A 16489-nucleotide genomic window follows, 5' to 3' on the forward strand; every position below is an offset into this window, starting at 1 on the left:
TACTCTGGAAGTATTTGATGCATAAGTTGTATGTGGAGTCAACTCAACTCTGAATTCCTCAAGCCCACATCAAGATCTGCCATCATTAAAGGAAGAGCTAGAGTATTTGCACAAAGTTTGTGCATTACGACTCAGACTAGAAGCTGCTCTTGAAAGCACATCAGTGCAAGTACCTACATACTGCCAGGTATCAGGTTTGATGTATGGAAGCCTAGCAGTGTAAGAAAGGGAAAATATTCATTGTCAGAATAAGTCTTTCCAACTCAGAAGACTACTGTACAATACAACACAGCACTACAGTGTTAACTTCGCTCACGGCTTTCTCCAACGTAGCTCTGTTGCAGCGTAACCCAGCTTGCCAGCCAGATCCAACCTCCCACCCCCTGGCATTCAACATGCCTTTTGTTGAGCTCAGCTGGTGACCTACCCAGACAGTAGCCAGTAGCAAGACCAGCTCAGGCTGTGGTTTTTCCAGCCTTTTGCCTCCCAGCTAAGGTCAATTACATCATTTGCCACTTGGCAAGTGGGAATAGTCCTGCCTCCTCCTTCCCCCTCTACCAACAAACCCTTCGATCAGAAAGCTGGTTGATTCAGCCTATGAATCCAGCAAAATACAAGAACAATATAAAAGCCCAAAACACAGACTTTTTGCCAGATTAGTGTCTGGTCTTTTGGCAAGCTGAATTGATTTACTGAATCATCAGACAAATATTAGAACCAGCATAAACTAAGCAGTAGGAACTCGGCCTCCTTTTATTAAAGCCACAGACACAGCAGAGAAGGGCTTGATCAGAGTACCTTAAGTGACAGGTAGCACTGCTGCTCTGCTCCAATTCATACTGCTGGGACTGCGACACAGCCTAATAGAAAGGTACACAAGAAAATATAAATAGGTCACTCAGGAGAGAAACCTGAATCTGAAGCATGTCTCTGACTGAAGCGGCAGAGAGAGGAGACATCTTTGTCTCTGAACAAAGGCAAACTAAAACTATGTTGGACCAACAGTAGATGCTGAAGGTCTTTTTCAGTAAGGCAGTTAACTATCAGATGTATCATGGAATACACGTGGCAGTGCACAGTGGCTGCACAAACATGTAATTTTAGAATTCTCTTACTTCTTCGCCCATGTAGATATTATACCTGCTTGCCCAAGGCACTTGACTTTGTAAAGTAGCACTGTTGGAAAAGTCTACAAGTGTCCCCAGTATGACTGAAGTAAAAACTGGGATGCAAGACACAAAAGCCAATTGTTTGATCCTTATCACAAGAGGACAGACTCATTTCTCCTGCATCCCACCAGGCAGCTCTGCCTGTCCCTTTTGCACTGACTGCAGTACTTGTCAGATCCCACCAGAAACTAAGTACTCAATTTCCTAAAAATATTTTCTTCTCTCAAGAAAACAGTTTGGCCAATGGTACAATAGTGAGAACAGTGAGGGGAAAAAAAAGAACAGGGCCAAACCAACAATGGCTACTGCTGAAAGGAGGTAAAAGTGAAGCAATACCTGAAAATTAACCACAAGTTATCCTTTCCAAGACTCCTATTAGAAGCATATAGTCAGAGTCCCTAAAGACACAGATGCAAGCAAGCTAATACAGCATTACCTATCTGCCAAAATGCTATTCAGATTAAACATAAATTGTCCCTCAGGGGATTTACTAGAGACACAACCCTAAATTGGAAGGGGACACAGCAATGGAGGTGTAAGTGATGTACATTCAAAAATAGAAGGGAAGAGACTCTAGGCATGGAAAAAAAGACAATTTTTGTGAATATTTTCAATAGTCTCATATAAGGAGAAGGCCAGGAAGGAGTCTCATTAGAGTACTAACTGAAAGAAGTGGAGTAACTTTCCTGTTTCTTGACAAAGAGGCAGGGGAACAGTTTGTTCAGGTCCCTGTATCACTTGCTACAAAACCCACGACATTAAAGATAGAATACTATGATGGACTAAGTCTAACACATCCATTTTTAGGTCCAACTATAGACTAAAACCGGTATCAATGTCTCCCACTGGGACAAGCAGAAGCACTTCCAAGATACCAAAAGATACCACGGATATGGACTATCTGTATTCCAAGGAGATTTTTACAAAATCCCCTACCAGAGACTATACTTTCATTTTCTTTATGTTTTAGTCGCCTAGCATTTTCTGCATATACATTTCTCCTAAAAGAATGATATTTAAACTGGCAATATCAGAGTTGTCATATTTTACTGCTTCTTTTCTTGACTTAGCACAAAATTGATTAAGTGTTAAGAGACTTGGTATCTGTTGCTGGAGGACAACAAGCTCAAGAATAAAGCAGCTTATTAGGATAAGGCTGTCGGTAAAACCTACAGAAGCACAAACTTCAAGCAGCAGTGGACAGAGATTTTACTTTCTCATCTATTGCTTCTCCTCTTGAGGATCACCACTACAATCTTCCAAGTTTCAAAATCACTACCCTCCATGCAGGGAGGCAAACCAACAGAGTCCCAAAATGGATCTGGTTCACAGCTGGCATAGACCAAGGCTTAGTCTTACCTCTGCAGCAAGGCATCACACAGCTCAACTCCCAGTGTGCTCTCCTGCCCACTGTTCCCAGCAGTGCTGGCATCCCATTCTTGTCCTTTCTGCTTCCCCTGCCTGCCTCCACACAGCGTTAGTTTTCAGCAGGTGAGCAGCTGACCTGGCTGACCAGAAAAACACACACACTGCAAGCAGCTGAGCTTCCTCATGGAAAGGGAGCAAGCCCACATTCACCATGAAGCCATGTTTTAATAAAACAACTTGGCCAGAAATCAGAGAAAGACAACTGAAAGCCACGTAAACCCCCAAACAAAACTCCCCTCTAGTCCGCAAAACACCCTTCCTCTTCCACATGTGGAGAGTGAAGGTACAACCCCAGCTTTAGATCTTTGGAAATCTTTAGGAGTGAAGGTATTACACTGCAGTATTACTCATGTCAGGTTAAGTTATTTCATACTTTCTGACCTTAAGTACACCTTGGAAGGGGGCAGGGGGGGAAGCCAATAAATAATTTAAATAGTTCATTAGTAAGTCACCATGGAAAATTAGCAAGATTAAATGTCTTCTGTTTCATACTGCTGGAGCCAAGTGACAAGGAAAGTGTCACTTAGGTAGAAGATGTTTATACTAACATAGGATATGTTTTAAATTTACAAAAGAGGCGTGCAACAGTTTTGCGGTCACGGCCTGGATAATTGAAGATGACTAACAATGTTGTAGAGTTTTCACTGGTGGTTAGCTTAATTTGGCTTTGAAGTAATCCTGCACAATTTTTTATTTAATTGTAATTTTTGGTGGCAATTACCATTCCAAAACTTTAGACATCCATAGCATGGGCACCTCTCTCTGATCAATCACCCTGGATGCTTTAAGAGCATAATTCAGCATCCACAACCTGTGCCAGCTTGACTGGCCCAAAAGCAGAGCTGCAGGCTGGATTTGTTTAACTGCACTTCTATCACTGTTCAATTTACCATGCACCTCCAAGGTGGCTGCAAAGCTGTCTGCTCACTGGGGGAGCTGAGAAACAGGAACCTTGTACAACAGTGAGAGCTGTCAACTCCACCAGAATCCCCAGTCAGATTCTCCTGAGAACTTTCCTTTGTGCATTAATTATGCAAACACATGTATATGCACAGGATCTCAGGGTTTTAGGAAACACCTCAGAATGCAGTAAGTTAATTAGGCAGGAAATCAGCTTATTTGTCCTGGAAGATAAAGTAAAATTCAACAATACCAATCCTTTGGACAGTCCATTAAAAACAAATAAAATCTGCAAGCTCCCCTCAGTTATGTAGCAGCAGTGCTGTGACTCACTGCACATTGTTTATTTCATGTTCAAGAAGCCCAAAAGCTGAGCATTTTCACTTCTGGTTGTCTGGCTCCTTTTGCCAACCCTACCCCAAGCTCTGAGACATTAGATATACCAAAAAAAACTTAAATAAAATTGCATGTTTTTCAAAGAGTGTTTAAGAAGTCTAGCACAAACTGTAGAGAGATTGCTATATGGCACAATTGCATCAATAACTATGCTGTAACAAAGTTTACCATTCCTGGACTAAAACTTCAACAACTGAGAGATCATTTCCATAAATTAAGTACCCTATATGGTTACAGCCCACAGAATTATATTTCAAGTATTTGACATACCAAGCACTTGAGCAGAGAGAAAACACAACTACCTAGACAACTACTATGAATCCATATTGCATGGTATGGAAAAGCAGGATGCATCAAAAGCATGGAACACAGCCCCAAATACACTCCGTAGCACCCAGAAAGACGAGCCTTTGCATCCCTCAGCAGAGCTGCCTAGTATGGGAGGTTACACAGCAATTTCTGTGAAAAACTTATATTCAAGTAAGGGTAAAAACAAAGCAAGCATGAATCTGACAAACCAATTCTGAGCTCAGACTTGCCAGCTAGTGAAGCAAAGGTAAGTAGTAGAGAAAATGTAGCTCAAGGACCATGCTTCACTATCTTGGCTCTGTTGCTTCTTCTACCTACTTGAAGCCATACTATTAAATTTCATCATCCAAATGATCCATGCCAGCTCACACCTCTATTTGAGTCTATTTGCAATAGCAGGTGAAGAAAATCAGGGAAACCTTTGCAGTAAAACTACTTGTCTTTACAAGTAGCTATACAACTTCATCTTGAGAACTTCACACAACCCAATTCTATGTTCTTCCTTTAAAGAAGAGCCTAGGTTTTTTATTATTTAAATACAATGCTTCCCATGTCAGAAATTAGCATGTCCCAAATTATCATTTTTCAAACCCTTTGACCAGCAAGTTGAATGTTTATAGGATATTTCCAACTCCCCCACTTGTTTATTCCTTTTTTTTTTTTTGGAGGAATAGGCTATATATATTTCAAGACTATCAGCAAGACACAGATGATCCAGGTTCCTTTCAGTTTTGCTTATCAAAAGGCCACTATTGGTCAGAATACAAGTCTGACTGAAAAACAAGCAATCCTGAAATCTCAGTTGTGCTTATATGTGACACAGAGCTCCTGGATGATGTCCTCAATTCAAAAGGGGTCCCATGGCAACACAAAAGCAAGCAGGTTACTTCAGGTATTTCTACCACTAGAATACAAGCATGTCTGTCTATGTCCTTGTGCCCAGGTTCCAGCTGACATCTTGGCCAACTCAACTACATTGAGTAAAACACATTAAAATATGACGGTTCAAATGAATTTCACCTTGTAAATAAAAAGGATTTCTTAAGCAGTGAATGCAGTTTTAAAGTGAAATTTTAGCCTTGCTATTGAGATTATCATATGCACATAGCAACAGAAACTTCAATGACTGAATTGCTGTCTGCCAGCTAGGCATTTCTATATCACTCATCTGTTTGTCATTTCTGAACTTTTCAGCATTGTGTTGCCACAAGAACAGTATGCTATCTTGTGACAAAAAAATCAAACAAGAACAATGTTTTCATGGCCCTAGTAAGTCTTCAGGCACATGGATAAAACAAGCATTTTTTATATGTCAAATACTATAAGGATGACTTAGCAACTTCAGCAATACAAATACACCCCCCCCAAACAACCAATCATGACACACATTCTTCTGTAAAACAGTTAGAAGCATGACTTTTCAGGAAAGATTCTCTACATTTTGAAGGGCATTTATAACGAGTTGAAGAAGAAAGCAGAATTGCATTCAGGCATATTGCTCCAGAGTAGCTAGCAAGAAGCAGCCCATTGTAAAAGAGTCAACACCTGAGAGAACCCAATAAATCTTCGTCTTATAGGTGACCAGCACATCATGCAGGAGCAACTACTACTTTCAGGCTTTTCCAGTACCTTCTTAGGTGCTTAGCCTTTTACTGTGAAGCAAGTCACATTTACCCAAGAACCTCAGCAAGTCATTCACATGAAAATGAAAAACTTGACTTAAATATGAAAGTCTGGGAGACTTCCTCAACAAAACAGGAATATTAAAAATATCCTATGGATCTTCCAAGATCATACCACATCTTCCAAGGAGAAACTTGCAATATACTTGTCTGAAAGATTCATCAAGTACAAAAATAATGTCTGAAGAGTAATCAGCTTGTAGAGTGAACTAAGAGCACCAATACCAGCACCAGGTAACTGCTGTAACATGGGCAAAAAAACTCAACAGGTGGGAGAGATTGTGGAGAAGGAAGAGAAATCCACTACACTCACACCAAGAAAAAGTAGTGCAGTAGCAATAGTCAAGATACTCAATATTTCAATACTGTTTTGCTTTGATGTACTGCAACAGAACAAGCAGAGGAGCAACAAGGCATGCAGGATTCTGTGAGCTCACAGACTTCGGAATTCTATTAACATCCCTGAGCCAACATAGCCTGAAGGACATTGCTCACTCAAATGAAATAACCAGCCACAACTGTCTGCAGCTGTAGGTAGAAAGAGAAGGCGCATTGTTGAATCAGCTGAGGCCCAAAATAACAGCTGGAAAAGCTGCTATATCAGGAACAGAATGGGAAAGAGGTTCTAAAGTCAGTGGTTGCAGTGCTTTTTGACTGCAAGCAGGTACACATTTATTAACAAGCACTAAGGTTTTGTTTCTGTAACCGACTTTTACCACTTGTCTTCTGTAAACCTGAGGAATATCCAGAAAGCTTTTCTTGTTTGGTCCTGTCCATTGTGTCATCACAGGAGAAGGCTGCTTAACATACCACACACTGCAAAGTGAATCATGAGTCAAACTGAAAGCATATTAATCTGACAATTCTGCTTAAGACCTAGAAGAATTATTAAATGAGAAAATTTCTTTTCAATTCTCCTCTGCTACTGAGGAAAGGGGAAAAACACATTAAGAGCAGCAGGGACACCCTAATTTGCATCAACCCCAAGGCACTGCACAGGAAGCTGGTGTCAAGCATTTGACACTGCATTTCTCAGTGAGTCATTTCTGAGCCCTCTACCTGCAAGTCTGCAGTGACTGAGGAGGTTTGGAATGGGCTTTCCAGTAAAGTAAATTTGTCTGAGACTGCTGTTTTTCCCAGAGAGAAAACCAGCTCTTTTGAATAGCCAGCTAAGACAGCATGTGTTAAGTCCTTCCTCTTCTAGAAGTAAAAATAGACATCCCATTCCTCAACCCAACTGTTTTCTCAGTTTTTGGTATTTTGCAACTTGGTCTCTCCAAACTAGCTCTATATACAGCTCAAAATACAAAAAGTCAGAAAGACCAAAGCGGGAAGCCTAGAGATTAGCAACCTCGTTTTTGTTATGTCAACTTTCCGATTTTTGCTCAGCTCCAGGAAACCATAATACATAAGATTTGCACATTGTAAAGGGCCTCAACAACCACAAACTTTAACAGCTATTTCTCTCTTAGCTCCTCTAGAAAGTTTTGTTATAGTCACTCAGAACCAAACCCACAAGGGTCACACCATACCATAACACCAATAAACACTAACTACAGAAAGCTCACATTTCTGAGAGAAAAGAAAAGCACATTGAACAAATAAAAAGCACAGCCAACAACACTGACATCATAACCCACTGCACCAAAAATGCTTTTGGTACCCACACGATTTAGCAAGGGTCTACAAAACACATGGCAACATGACTATTGAGGCTTGGCACCACAAACTAATCAGGTATTTTTCAATTTCAGTTCAGTATAGCAAAACTATTAATAAGCTGCTTTTTTTAACTGGTTTTAGGCTAACCAAGTTGGCTATTTTCCTCTCTTCCCCTCTCTAGACCTCCCCCCAAAAAAAAGTCAGCGACTGCTACAGCCACATACTTGATAGGCTGCAGGAGACTATTTAAAGGTAGGATTCTCAAGAATTGTTATTGTTTGTAAGTTCTTCCAGATGTTCGCAGTTACCTCTAAAAGCAACCTCAAAAACTCCAGCCCCTAGGAAACCATCACAACTTTTCTGAAGACATTTAGTCTCCAGATATACAAGTTATAGTTAGAGGGTTTACAATGTTCTAAAAACCAAGTCTGTAGAGATGACCAGAAATCAATGGGTGCGATATAGACAGTTTTGCCTTTTCAAAATACACTACTATTTCAAAAGACTAAAAAGTAGTTGAGAAAGGTCTCCTCATTAAAAGTGCAAAATCCAATGAGAGTTCTCTACTCAAGTGGGTTTTTCTACTGTGGACAACAGTTTAACCGGAGGTTACTACACATGAAACTGAGCTATAGACAGAAGATCAGTGCTAAGTCCAAGAGCCCACTTTAGAGCTTTACAGATCTCTCCAACTGACCTTAAGCTACGATAAAAATTCACCTCTAAGTACACATACATCAGACTCTTCCCTTTATGCTCCCCTGCAGTCTTTTAATTCCTCTTTTAAGCTGGGATGGACACTTACAAATATGACCTTTTGTGGTATACAACTCCTACCACCCCATTCACTTCTCTGCATTTTTTTCCCCCCCATTAGCCTATCTCCCGAAACAAACTTGTCATAGGATCAGACCAGCAGCAGAGAGAATGGAAATCAGTCCAGCAGCCCCAGCTTTAGTAGGCTTCAGTATTATGGAGGTTGTAGTCTGTCCAACCTTATGCTAGCTTAAACTGGCACTTCCTTACAAGGAAGTTATCTTCCTCTGTCTTTTCTGTTTTTGCATCAACTCCACATTCTTTGTGCTGGCACAACTGTTTGCATAGCTGGACCATGAACTTCGATAAATTATGGTCCATCTAAAAAACTCCTCAAAGTGTATTATTTTTGCTGGATTATTACTTTGGAGCAGAGTAATAACTAATCAGGAAGACAGATACGGCTGAACTTGTTAACCAGGAAGACAGCAATGGCAGAGACAGATAAAATACAAGCACAGGTATAGCTGAGTAGCGAGACAGCATATGACTAAGACATCAGGAGGGAGATGAGGAAAAGTGCAAGACTAAACCAATTAGCTCAAGCAGCTGAAAGGTGGTTCTGTGAGTCTCAATCTCACCAAGGAGCTCCACAGGCCTTCTAACAATGGCATATAAGGGAAAGTGATTTTTTTCAGTTTTCAGTCTTACAATCTGAAAGGGTCATGCATATACTTATAGCTGTGTTAAAACTATTAGGATTGCCTTGGGAACTTACAATGCACACAAAAGAGCTGGATTAGGCTAATTACCTTTCCTCAGTACCAAGGTAGCTGTTCACCAAGCCTGATGAAAATCAAGTACTCTAAAAGGTGTATGGCCATTAAGTACTTCTACTGGAAACTATTTAACCCCATCCTTTGAAGATAATGTTTTCAGTTTGAGATCCATCACTGCAACATCCAACTACTTCAAACAATTATCACAATACCCTTATTAAGCCATCTCTTAACAGAAAACTAATTAACTTATTATAGAAAAGCTGAGGCTTGACAGGAAGATCATAAGACAGATGATCACATAGCATACCACACACAAGAAGTCACCATCTTGACAATTCAAAGCTAACCCATTTCACCATGCACCAGGATGCAGACTATGAAAATGAACAGGGTTTGTCACTACCATCCATAGTGAGGCAGCAATTTCTTAGATTGCTTCAACTATTTTGCTAAGTGCATGCAAACACATGGGCTACCAATAGTGAAAATGAGGAAGAGAAATCAAAACTTGTGTTAGATATTGTACAATAAGTACCAAGTACAGGAAATGGAAATACATGGAAAAATGCCTTGGAAATAAACATTAAATAATTAATTCATACTGGACTATGGAGATGAATATGTACTACTTTCAAACCTTTAAAACATCACAGTTAACAACCAAGATTACTAAGCTCTCAACAAGGCAAGATATCCATAATCCAAAATGACTACAACTCCCAAGTGCTTAGTTTTGGCAAGATTACACCAAAGAACTGTAAATAATGGGTAGTTTCACCTTACTCTAAAGTTGTCATGAGGTTGCATAATGTACAGCTAGTGTACAGATCCCTAAGGCACAAGATGTTTTCAAGGAAGAACAGAGTGTAGAGCATGAACTGAATAATGGGGTGAGTCAGTTATTGTAAATAAAGTTTGCCACCCTGAAACTACAGGAGGAAGATAAACATCTACCAGGCCCTGGCAATGGGCATAATACAAAGTGTCTGCTTTAATGAGCAAGGAATTAAAAAATAATACTGTAGAGACTGTTAATACATCTGGTACAGGATATCCAAATAAGACAACAAAGTTGAGCCAACAAAAATTCATGCTGCCTGTTTCATGGAACATTGTCCAGCCCTCTCTGCTAGGGTTAATGAAATTCAGTTTCAAAAACCCACAGGAAAAAAAAAATGACACTAGTCTTTGCAGCATCTTATCTTGTAGATTGGAAGAAACTACAGAAAGTAGTTTTGAAACTGCTGTCAGAGCTCTTTCATAGCTCTTCTACTCTCCTCCTAACAGAAGCTATTGCATGTGTGCCTTTCAATAGTTTACAGAAGAATATGAAATATCACTCCCATTTGTATTTCATGAAGGCATGCTTACTACCCTTAACCTAACCATAATATTTACAATTTATTTTTAATAGTCCATCCACTCAGTTGCAAAAGCAGTATCAAATTAATTTCTGCAGTACACAGAGCCTGACACCCAAAAAAGAACCAAGTTTTCAATAAATAGCTCTTCCTGTTCTGCTTCCTTCTATATGCAAACATCTGGGCTGAGTGCCCAGATGACTATTTTATAATAGTTTTAATTGCTTTATTATCTGCTCTGATGTAATCAATGCTTTTTAATACATTGTTTCTTCTGGCTTCTTAGAAAGAGCCTTCTCCCATAGTCTTAACATAGCCTAACAGCACCTCCATTAAACAATTCACAAAATCGAGTTTTTTTCCAAGCTCACTGTTGAAAATCTTGATTTAGTTTTACTTTGCCTTAGTTTTGAAAAGCCACTTATAACAGCTACAGCAGCAATGTTCTGCATTAAATACAAATAGTAAGAACACACCTGACAAGTAACAAGTAGCCCTCCCCACCCTAAGATAGTTTCCAACCAACATGTTGTGCTGACAGCCAGTGCCATGAGTCAACATTATGGTTCCATATCCTCACAGTGCCACCAGTCACATCATCATTTAACACTACATTAAAAATATGGACACAGAAATTATCTCCTGTGACCTTTGAAGGCCTTCAAAAAAGTTACAGGAGTAACTACTACTAAGTACTGTGGGCTTGTTTTTTTCAACTGATCTCATCTTTTATTTAATGAAAACTAATCAAAAACATGGAGTTTGTATTCCAGAGGGCATCACCTTGTTTTCAATTATTCAGGTTTCATCATCCTACAGAACAACTCAATAACACTTTTTCAGTGTCCTTTCCCTACGTGTACAATGTGTCAAGACAAAGTTCTTAGGAGAGATTCTAGGTCAGTCAGGACTAAGAAAAGTGATTTATGCCACAACCAAGAGGTTCCACCTTACCTAACAAGCTCTCCAGTTGCATGTTAAAACCTAAGGACAGGTATTAATAACTGAGCTACTTGTGTATTTGTCCAGATAAAAGTTTGTGACAGGAAAGACCAACCAGTACACTAGCTAAGAAAACTCCCAAACTGAAAACTGACTAGAACAGACATTTACAACTTTCTACAGATACAGAAGCATTCATAATGTGACCAAATATATCTTACTGCATGGGAGGGGGAGAAAGATGCATTTACTTCTCATGCTTCTCCCCCCCCACCCCCGGCCCAGTTTCTGACTCTGAGGTGAAGAAATCCAAGAGGTACACTGACAGACAGGAGTCCACAACCCTTTTCATTATTCTGTCCTGGTGTTGTTCCACTTATGTTAAAAATATCAAGCAAGAATACAAGGAAGAGTGCAACAGTAGCATCAAGCTCAAAGTGTCTCATGTGAACAGTTGAAGAAGGTCATGGAGTTTATTATGTGTTGAATTTTTTAGCCACAGAAAGTACACTCCTGATGTACTCCACAAAGTGCTGGGGGGGGAAGTAATTTTATCCATGTATTCTTGTTTCTCCACTTGCTTATTAGGCAGCAAGTGCCACTGAGAAGTCAGACACTGTTAAATTTTTGGATCAGCTTGTAATCATCCAAGAAACAGATGGTGATTACAGATTCCAGGGGCTGGGGGGGAGGGGGGGTGCCTGTTTGCTTTTGGTTGGGGTTTTTTTTAAACTTGTACAGTACGCTCAATACCTTCATTAGGCATTCATGCTCTTCTCCCAAATACATTTAATTTAATGGTTAAGACAGTAGGCAAGCTCTCCAGCAGTCTATTGTTTACCTCAAAATAAGTTACAAAAAACCCCACTTATATTAGTTTCCTGCCATCTTTCAGGTTGATATTTTGAAGGACCTAAGCCTAAAAATTCCCAGCTTTCCTAAGAAGCTCCTAAACAGAAGCAGGCAACCAATTCTAGTGAGAGCACACTCACCATTATTGTGCCTGGGATGATTATCACAGGATACAGAAAACACAGAAGCTGTGGCTTTCATTTTTAGGCACAGAAAACAAGTTACACGCCACCTTCCTTCCCCCTCCTCCTTCCTACAGTCAGTGGAAATCCAGCAGCAGTGATAATATAGAGGTAAGAATGCTATTTACCACATCAGTTGTAAGTTAAATACAATTATGGTTAAAAATATAGCTTTAAGTTATACTAAACACTGAGTTAAAATATTTATTTCAGTAGGACAGCCAGATTATCTTTGACAGAGAGTAAAAGACCGAGATAAAATCAACTGTTAATGATGCAGATGCCTGCAAGATCCAAACACTGACAATTAGTCTTTGCTGCTACAAGTCATCAGTATTACAATCAGATCTACAAAATAGGACACAGTTGCTTTCCCTTTCACTTAGCAGCAAGCTTCATTCCACAGCATATGTCAGAACACTGAGAAATTAATTTAGAGCTCTGAATGTGAACACGTTTTTTCTTCCTTCGTAAGACATTTGGGTAACGTCCACATGTTTTCCTCTCACATGCCCTTTGAAGTTATTCAGTACTACCAAGCAGGATTTTGTATTAGGTATCTCTTCTACCTAAACAGCAACAGAGAGTGGCTTACTGTTTCTTGAATGGGCAGGTAATTGATAAGAACCTTGGGTAACAGACATGCCTCTGCCAATTTTTTCCCCCCATTAGAATTCACACCTCTGCTGTCAGCCTTCAACTTTGTGGCACCAACATTTAGGTTTTCCCTTTAGTCATGCTTCCTCCTAGGACAGGAGAGTTAAGACAACAGGCTTATTTTTCCCTTAACTTCTTCACATTCAAATTCTGAAAATCCTCCAAAACTCAACAATCAAGTACAGTCCTAAGATCAAAAAGTTAATAAATCTGCAGAAAAATCATCTTTTTCCTTTCTTATCTTCACCAAGTGTTTCTTTCCAAAACACGCAGCAATTTCAGAAATGTAGGAATGCATCTCAGCTTCACTGTTTTAATATACATATACTTATTCCCCAAGACAGTAAGACTCAGAGACATCTATTGTTTCATTAATTGACAGGCACTACAGGCAGACTTAAATGTAATTTTTCAGATGATTACTGTGTTCCAAGTTTAATTACTACCATCATGAACTATGATCTATGCTCAGTTCCTAGTCTTTGCTTATGGATTTCTGTTTACTCTGCTAAGAAACCTAAGGATTTTTAATTCCTCTTCTTAATTAATCCACACACACACTGTCTGTATTTCTCCCATGAAAAACTCTTATTTGTGATAACAGAGTTAAACCATGCACACTTCTTTTCATTTGCTGGACAGTGCCACATGAAGCATTACAAAATGACAGGAAAAGCATCTAACAGAGAAGCCTGCAACACTTCAATGCTGCATTCTTGGCCAAGAAGAGATGTTTAATTTGGACACATCAAATTAACTTTTTTTCCATGCTCTCTCATACAGCAGGATTTCACTTCCACAGGGCCTCCAAGCATTACTCATGACTACAATTTACAGTGGCGTAAGGAAATGGAATGCCATCTGCAGAACATAACAGATATTCACACCTCCAACCATCACCTTCATGTGAATGTGAAGCCTCTTTTCTCTGAGCCTGTTGTGCTGCTGGTGTTGTTTTTTGTGCCTTACCAATGAAAGGATTTTAGTTCACAATTTTGAATCTTCTGTGCATGAACCTACACACTTTATTACATTTTCTACTGGGAACAACTATGCACACTACAGCACATGACTGCAGGATGGTGAGGATCACATATGGTGTTGCATTTGTCGCTATTTACTTGGTTATTACTTGTAGAAAAGAGGTCTTTCCTCTAAAAGTAGTGGTATTTCCAGTATAAACTCATATAGCAATGAGCTGTTGCAACAGGAACACCTCTGCTTTCATCAGTGATCTTCTCCCTCTCTCCTCAGGGAGACAGTGAACAGCTACTACATGCTGCCATTCAGTACAAGTCTCTCACCCTGCAATTACCAGCTTGCTTTCTTTCATTAAAGAGGCCTGTTTGGGAATTTTCTGTAACACTAGCCACTAAAAAAGGAGCAAAATAAATGTGTGTATTTAAGCCAAATTCAGCCAAACAGAATATCATACACTTCTGCAATTGAAGATGTTTCTGTTTTGGAGATAAATAACTACTGTCTTATCGGTTCATGACATAGGATGTCACTGCTCACAACTGACCTACTGAAAACTTGAAATCATTTGTCACCATTTCCTAACGACTCACAGCACTACCTTAAGCAGACTATTCAACTTGACTGAAGTTTCTTCTCAGTCTGGTACATACAGCCAAAGCATTTCCCCATAAACCTCACTTCAGGCACTGTACTGTTTAACACAGCTCTAACAGGGCTCAGTCTTGATGCATCTCCAGGCTTTGGGCAAAAACTACTAAAACATCCACAGAGGAAAAAACTCAGGGGATATGGATGCGTAGGAAACAAAAGGACTAGCGAGTAAATACTACAGGCTGCTCTGCCGGTTTCACGTGGCTGTTTCAAAATATGTAGCCTAATCTCAAATTGCACACTGACATTCTTACAGACTCGCTACTCAGCGGCAGACGTAAACCATACAAACCCGACACAGCCGTACAGGCTTGGCTCCTCCAGCCAAAGGGAATTCGTTTTTTTGCTCAACTGCCCTGACATCCGATTTCTGGCGATCTTTGGGCTCTACACTTTTAACCTGCCATGGTGGCTATTTAAAGATGCAAGGCTGCGACCTCAGCCTCGTAATGCCCAAACCATGTGACATCTTTACCAGGCTCCTAATTTTAACGCAGACCAGCGCCCAGCCGGGGGTTCTCTCGGAGCCCGGGCCGCCCGTCCCCGCAGGGTGATGGAGCACTTCGCAAATGGTGCAGTTCTGCCGCTTTACCACACCAAGCCCTTCCTCTTCCCCTCCCCCGCGCACACCGGCAGCGGACGCTTGCCGAAGCGACCTGCACGGACACGGGACGTACTTGGCCAGTTCCCACTGATAACCGGGATTTTTCCCAACTGCAGTACATCCATGCGACGCCCGCGCGCGGCCGGTGGCAGGAGCGGAGCTGCTCGGGCTCCACTCGTAGCACCGTCCCCTCCCGGGCACCTCCCGCCCACTGCCACCGAGCGGAACCGCGGGGCGAAAGGGCGGACACGGGCTACCGCAGGCACCCGGCACGGCTCCCGCGCATCATCCGTTCCCGGGCAGGGCACCGCAGCCGCTCCGCGCCGCACTCCCCACGCTCGGTAACGCGCTCCCGGCCCCGCCGGGCGAGGGGCGACAGCCGGCGGGGAGCTCTCGGCGGCACGTGTCCCGCTCCCGCCCGTGCCCCCGCAGCCCCCGGGTGCGATGCCCCAGCGAGGCGGGATGGCTGGTGTGGGTCGAACGGCGGCGCTTACCGAGTGGTTGACCCCCCACATGAGGACGCTGAGCAGCGGGTCGCTAGCCCGGAACAACTTCACTTTTTGCGCCACGAAGTGCTTTTTCTTGGTCTTGGTTTTACTCGCCATGACGGGCACGATGCTGCTGGGGGCCGCCATGGCGCTGCCGGCGGCAGAAGTGGAAGGGGCTGGTGTGGGGTAGAACGGCGGGCGGCCAGGAGCGAAGGGCAGGGGCGGTCAGCGCCGCAGCCTCACGGGCAGGCGGGCGGCGGGCGGGCAGCCACGGGACGCCGGGCGCATCCCGGCCTGGCGGCTGAAATGGGCCCGCTCCGCGCCGCGGCCCCGCCCCCCCCCCCCCCCCGGGGGCGGCCGCCGCCCGCCCGCCACGCACCGCGCGCCCGCCCCCCCCGCGCGGGACCGGGGGCGCGCGGGCCCTCCCGCCCCACTGCGCATGGGCCCCGCGCGCGGCGCCGGCGCGGCCGCGGACAGCGAGGCGGGGGGGCCGCCCGAGCCTCCCTCCCCTCAGGGAGAGGGGCCTGCGGGGGTTCGTCCTGCCTCGGCGCCGCCCGGGGGAGGAGGTGGTTGTCGGCCGCTGCCCTCTGGCCCTCACACCCATCTCCAGTCCTCTGGGAAACCGAACCTGCTGTCGCCTTACTCTTTAGCTAGCTAGTCGGTTACACTGTAACTTTGTACAGTTTG

At 42.4% G+C, this 16489-nt stretch overlaps 1 protein-coding gene across 2 annotated transcripts in view; it reads right to left on the reverse strand.

The window, feature by feature from the left end:
• The window catches only part of PIP4K2A (phosphatidylinositol-5-phosphate 4-kinase type 2 alpha), a 109321-nt gene extending 93232 nt beyond the window's left edge, over window positions 1–16089 (reverse strand). For both annotated transcript variants that reach the window (XM_005518740.3, XM_088062238.1), the window contains exon 1: window positions 15809–16089. In XM_005518740.3, coding sequence (XP_005518797.1) covers window positions 15809–15949 — 141 coding nt within the window. In that variant the 5' untranslated portion in view covers window positions 15950–16089. The remainder of the gene's footprint in view (window positions 1–15808) is intronic.
• Between the last annotated feature and the right edge of the window lie 400 nt (window positions 16090–16489).

Source organism: Pseudopodoces humilis, chromosome 1 (assembly GCF_049639895.1).
Source record: "Pseudopodoces humilis isolate 2021_Gansu_Grassland_sample_001 chromosome 1, ASM4963989v1, whole genome shotgun sequence".
Taxonomy (NCBI): domain Eukaryota; kingdom Metazoa; phylum Chordata; class Aves; order Passeriformes; family Paridae; genus Pseudopodoces; species Pseudopodoces humilis.